At 51.1% G+C, this 6,000-nt stretch overlaps 1 protein-coding gene across 1 annotated transcript in view; it reads right to left on the minus strand.

Annotated features, from left to right (window-relative positions):
- Nucleotides 1-5,755, minus strand: part of igf2bp1 (insulin-like growth factor 2 mRNA binding protein 1) — a gene marked incomplete at both ends in the record, with an annotated part of 38,536 nt that extends 32,781 nt beyond the window's left edge. Inside the window, 2 exons of the mRNA XM_080511378.1 lie at nt 4,486-4,546; nt 5,581-5,755. Coding sequence (XP_080367504.1) covers nt 4,486-4,546; nt 5,581-5,755 — 236 coding nt within the window. The remainder of the gene's footprint in view (nt 1-4,485; nt 4,547-5,580) is intronic.
- Nucleotides 5,756-6,000: the final 245 nt, after the last annotated feature.

The following is a 6,000-nucleotide window of genomic DNA, read 5'->3' on the forward strand; positions in this document are numbered from 1 at the left end:
CATTTCGTGCAAGCCTGAGCTGCGGCGCCGCCGGACCTTTGTGTCCCCTGCTGTCCGGGCCGGCGGGCAGACGGGGACGAAGCGTCCGGCGGGCTGTCATACCGCCGCCGCCGCCGGGCTTTATATGGAAACGTACGACGCGAGACCAGGCGACGGGCGCGCGTGTGGAACGCGGGTATGGAGGCAGAGCAACGCCGCAATTGCCGGACGCCTCCGAGGCGGCACTCCGTTCCCAAACGCCGAGTCTCAAAAACCTGCTCCGTCTGGCTCTGGAGCCAACTCGCCCCGTCGAGAGAGAGAGAGAGAGACAGAAAGTGAAGAACGAGTGTGGGTAGTAGCGGCGGCAGCGGCAGCAGCAGAGGGTGGGAGGACCCTTCCCTGCAGAAGGCGACCCCCCCCCCCCCCCCCCTCCACCACCCCCCCACTCACTGCCTGTAAAGAGCCGCAGCCTCCTGATTGGTCGCACCCCCCTCGCTGCCTCCGCCCTCCGTCCTTCCTCCTGCCAGAGGGTAAGAAACCAGACCCACATTCAAGAGGCGTCCAGGCCCTTTTAAAGCCGCACACACGGGAGAGGAGGAGGCGGCGGCGGCGGGGCGGGCACATCCGCCCAGGGAGGAAATGTGGAGGGTTTCTCTTCGGCCGTTCAAACAACAAGTCCTCTCAAAAGCCTGCAAACCCGAACTGAAACGCGAGGAACAAACCACACAGCAACAAATAATCACACGAGCTTCCTTACTAATCAGTAAATAGCGTGTGTGTTGTTCCAGCAGTGACTGGAAGACTTAAAAAAAAAAAAAAAAAACCTTACAGCTGATCCAGTTTCCTCTACGTGGATCTCACAAGGCCACGGTGAATTAAATCTATTTCTAAAACCCCGAACAAGTCGGAAGGAAAAACAATTGTAACGTCAATATGACGCAGAAGGGGAAATAAGACACTGAATCCTAATCGAAGCGAATGTCTTCAGTTGGTAAATCTAACTGGAGACGGGATGTTGGAATGTTTCTAACTCTCTTTCTGAAACGTCTTCTCACGTTCAGGTAACTTGATTGTCATCCTGGCAAATGACACCAGAGAGATGACGATTAAAAACACACACACTATGAAAAAAAGGATGTTCGATTAAATAATAAGTTGTAAAATACTCGTGTGGAAGTGCAGAAAAATACGTAAAAATAAGTATAAATAAAAAAACTGAAGAATTTGTAAGTTAAGAGAGAATTAATTACATTTATTGCAAATTTAATCAGATAGTGTCCTGAGCTTCTTTCATAAGAACCGACAGTCGTTCTGTTCGTTGTGGAATTAAAATAAAGTGTTCAAGACAATCTTGACCGCTACAATAGAGCCACAATAACCTGAAATGTTTCCACTAAACCAAACAATTACTACCAAAAATTTAACATAAAGCCATTTTTTTTAACAAATTGTTCTGGTGCAGAATAGCGTGACATTTCCAAAAAGAATCTTCTGCTATCGCTGTTGCATCCTGGGCGTCTATAGCTTTGAGGCTAATGCTAGTAGCTTAGCTTCCATAGCGCCATTGCAGGCCTCTTGTGTCGTGTTAAAAAAAATTCCTTATTTTCTTTTAAATAGCTACGATTTGCTGTGAGGTTGTCGGATTGGAGCCTCTCGTGGCCGGTTGGACCCCCCGGCCGGATATAAACCATCAAATTCTTTGATTTCCTGTCACAACTCATCTTGATTTCTTTTATTTCCTTCCTCAACTTTAGGTTATTTTGTAATGTTTTAAACCCAAAAAAAACCCAACAACTCTGCGGACCAGTTTTTACCCAAAACTCTGCTTGTGGGAAGGTTGAGAATTAATCATATTAAACAAAAAAACACACACACAAAGAAAAGCATGACTGTGTGACGGCTGCTTCGGAACCATCCAACACTGAGTACGACGCTGAGCCACTTCCTGTGGCGCCAATCGGCCACACCGAAGGCCGCCTGCACGGGAACCGCTGGCTCCATGAGGGGGATATCAACCGGCCCAGGTTTGTTAAAAGTGGTTCGACTTGTGACGACCGACCAAGTTCCTTATTGGCAGGAAACAAAGGTGTCCGGGGGGAGAACCAGAGCGAGCCAATCAGCTGGCCCACAGTCAGGAACTAAAGTCTCTTTAACGGCAGAAACATGTCGGGAATAAGAAGAAGAAAAAAAAAAAAAAAAAAGCTCCCGCAAACACCGCCACCAGCTCACAGCCACGTTGAGAACACAACACTTTCTTTCTGTTCACCTGCGACGTGCTCATAATCTATGTGGGTCAATTACACAAGGGACAGTGGAGGAGAGTGTGTGTGACCAGGATGTTGCTTCAAACACTTGTTGAACACACACACACACACACACCTATAATCGAAATCCCAAATTAATTCAAATTTAAATTAGACCATCAGGTTACACGAGGTGACAACTAATGTAAAATGCGTCTGCTTCAGAGGAATCTACATGCGAATGGATCCCAGACGACTAGAATATCAGCAGTGATGACAGGTTGAAGTCTGAGGGGATTAAAGTCCCGTTGACACACAAGTGAAGGAATTCAAATGTAAAGTTTCTTTACTTCATTGGAGCTGATTTCAGAGGCTTTTCCTACTGTTTTTACTTTTGTTTTACACCTCCGACACCTACACACTGTGTGTGTGTGTGTGTGTGTGTGTGTGTGTGTGTGTGTGTGTGTGTGTGTGGACAGCAGGGCCAACGGACCCCTGCAGCTTATATAAAAGGTCTTTAAGCTCTACAACACATGCAAAACAGGAAGAATTGACCCACACATATAGACCTCCTCCACCCTCCACCTCCACCACCACACACACACCAGTGACACCCCACCCCCACAGCACAATAAAGGGCTTGTCCCACACAAACACACACCTCCACTAAAGTGACAAACCACGCAAATGTGCGGTTCTGCCCGCAAACACCCTCCTGGCCTGGAGGCGGATTCAACATTTTGTTGGGGGTTTTTTTGTTTGTTTTTTCTGTCTTGACGCACCAAAACCCACAAAGTTCACAACGGCCATTGCTGGACCTCCACGACGTGTGGAACCGGAACACCAGTGGTCGTAACAACAACAACAACAATAACAAACACATCGATGGATTCTTGCTGATAATTGAGCGGAGGTGACGTTGTCAGTTTAATTTGTTGCTGGCGGAGTGATCGGCCATTTTAAGACGGGCCCCCTCCCTCAACCCAAAAAACAAAACAAAACACTGTGTTTCAGACAATAGCCGCCTCCCGCACGAGCCGAGGCTCCCGCAGCTTGTTGCGGCGCGGCGGTGGTTGCGGGCTGTGCCGGCCCGGAGCGCCGCTCCACTCCAAGCAGCCTCCACTTTGCGCCTCCTCCACCTCACAGTTTCGCCATTTTGCCCTCCCTGCCTGACGTGGAGCGACTCTACTCCACCCCTCCACCCTCTTTTGCGTGGGGACACACCACGTGTCCGTGGGTCCGGCGGAGGCCTCCAGCGCGAGGATCCCCACCCCCCACGTCACGCACACGGGCACCTCCACCCTCAAGGTTACCACGGGTTGGAACCATCCAGCCACCGTCACTACACTCCCCCCAGCCCGCTGCCATGTTGGCTGCCTGCGCGGCCGCGCGCGCCGTTTCACCAAAGATTCCACGCCGGGGAAAGAAAAAAAAAAAAAAACTACCAGCACGTCTCGTGCGTCGTGTGGGGCCGCGAGAGGAAAAACACGCCTTTTAATTGAATTGGCCGCATTAAGTCGTTGGTTGATTCACACAATGGGGTTGGGTTTTTTTTGCGGTGCGCGTGCTGGATGGTTGGTGGTGAAACACGCGTCATTTTTGGCCAAATGGCGGAACACAGGAGCCGCGCGCGCCTCGTATCTGTGTCAAAGGTTGCGGGCGTGTATGACGGGCTTGCGCGTGAAAGCAGGTTAAGGCTGCCTGAGTGTGTGTGTGTGTGTGTGTGTGTGTGTGTGCGGCTGACCTCCACGCGACCAGGAGCCCAACAACACACGCACGCGCGCGTGTATCGCCATCTGAAGACAAAAATCTGGTTTTAAATAAAGAGTAATTCACGAATTGACGTGCAACTACATTTATTTTATATCCGAGGATCTAATGGGAATTTTTCAACATTAATTCAATTTTTTTCCGTAATAATAAAAATAAGGTAGATTCAATCTTTTGTGTTTTTGCGAGTCAATTAAAAAAAATTAGGGGGGTGCAGTTATCCACGCAACAGAGTCCAGTAAAGTGACACGTCCACATTTCGTGGCTGTGTTCAGATACATGAAGGTGATCAGCACCATGAAGACCTGGAGCCTCCAGCTCCAACCAGAAGTCCACCGTCACACACTCAACCCGCCATGGAGGAGCAACTCCTCCACCTCCACCTCCACCAGGACAGTGATCAGAGCTCCACTGTCATGGAGCAGGCCTGGACCAGGTGATGCAACACATGAGGGTTTGTTTAGGGGGGGGGGGGGGGGGTCTGGTTCTCTACCTTTGCTTCTTGGGGACAGAGTGCTCCACCTCAATGCGTTTGCCTTGAATTTCCACTTTACCTGCAACAATAAAGAGAAACGGGAATGAGTGGAGGCTCTTCATCAGTGTGGGTGTGTGAGGAGGGTGTGTGCTGGAGGAGAGAGAGCGAGAGAGGGGGGGGTAAACTTTTATCTGGAAGCAGAAGGAAGGAACACGAGAGAAAGAGAGGTCACTTTGTGGCCCCCGGTAGCCCAGTTGTGCCCCTCCGCTGTGGGACTGACCGTCCACGGTCACATGTGACAAGAACGAGGCTGTTTGGAGAGTTTGAGGGGGGGTGGGGGGGTGGCATGGCGGTGGTCTGCGTCCTCACGTTATAACCGTGAAGCCAGAGCTGCTGGACGGACGGTACCGAGAGGAGACCAGCTCCACGACGGGGGGGGGGGGGGGGGGGGGGGGGCTGGACCTGGTTCTTCTTTTGGAAAAGCCCGGTTAGGTGAGCGGCTCTCATGCCGGGGGGGTGTGGGTGTGGGGGTATATTTTCCATCTTTGTCGTGGCGAAGTGCCGGCTTAAAGGGGGAGGGGAGGCTTCATTCTATATCACACAGCCTCCACACACACACACACATACACACATACACACGGCCATACGACCCCCCCTTCACCCCCCCACCCGGTCATCTCCAGCACGAGCGGGAAGAGAAGAACCGGCCACAACCGCACCTTGTCCCATTTCTAACTGAGACACCATGAACCTGCTTTTTTACTGTTATTTCTTCTCCACTACTAGCGTCCCCTCCCCCCTGCAAAAGTTGAATGGCTTCCCTGCGCGCACGCACACTCAAACACACACACACACACGCACGCAGAACAAGTGCGAGGCTTCCGTTTCTTTCCATTTCCACGGCCGCCGCGGAGGCTTCACGCGCTGCCGGGTGGGCTTTATCCACGGAGCGTCACGCGCCGACCGAGGCGGCTCGGATCCGGGTGCTTGCGCGCGCGCGAGAGAGAGAACACGGCGGAATGGAATGAATGAACGACCGAATGAATGGAACGTAACGCGGACATTGGGGGTAGTGGGGGTAGGGGGGGTCAGCGGTCCGGCATAGACACTCACCGGAGATCATCTCGATCGCCTTCATGGCCCACTGGTCGTCCGGACAGTCCACGAAGGCATAGCCGGTCTTCATGAGGAACTGTCCGGAGTACGGGATCTTGTGGTCGTCAAAGGTTTTCCCCAAGTCCTCGGCGGTCACGCTGTCGCCTAGATTCCCAATGTACAGCTTGTGCATGGCGAGGCTTCGTGTTTCCCAGCGCAAGGAAAAGAAAATTCAAAAAAACAATTTATAAAAAAAAAAAAAAAAAAAAAGCAACAAATAAAAGTCCAGAGAGAGGAAGAAGAAGAAGAAAAAATTAAAAAAAAAAAAAAAAAAACCCGAAACAAATCCACAAAGAGCGCAACAAGATCTCTTCTCTAACGGGATCGAGCAGCGAGGAATTTGTAGGGTAGGGTATGGGAGGGGGGGGGAGAAAAAAT

Source organism: Blennius ocellaris (assembly GCF_963422515.1).
Source record: "Blennius ocellaris genome assembly, chromosome: 16".
NCBI lineage: Eukaryota > Metazoa > Chordata > Actinopteri > Blenniiformes > Blenniidae > Blennius > Blennius ocellaris.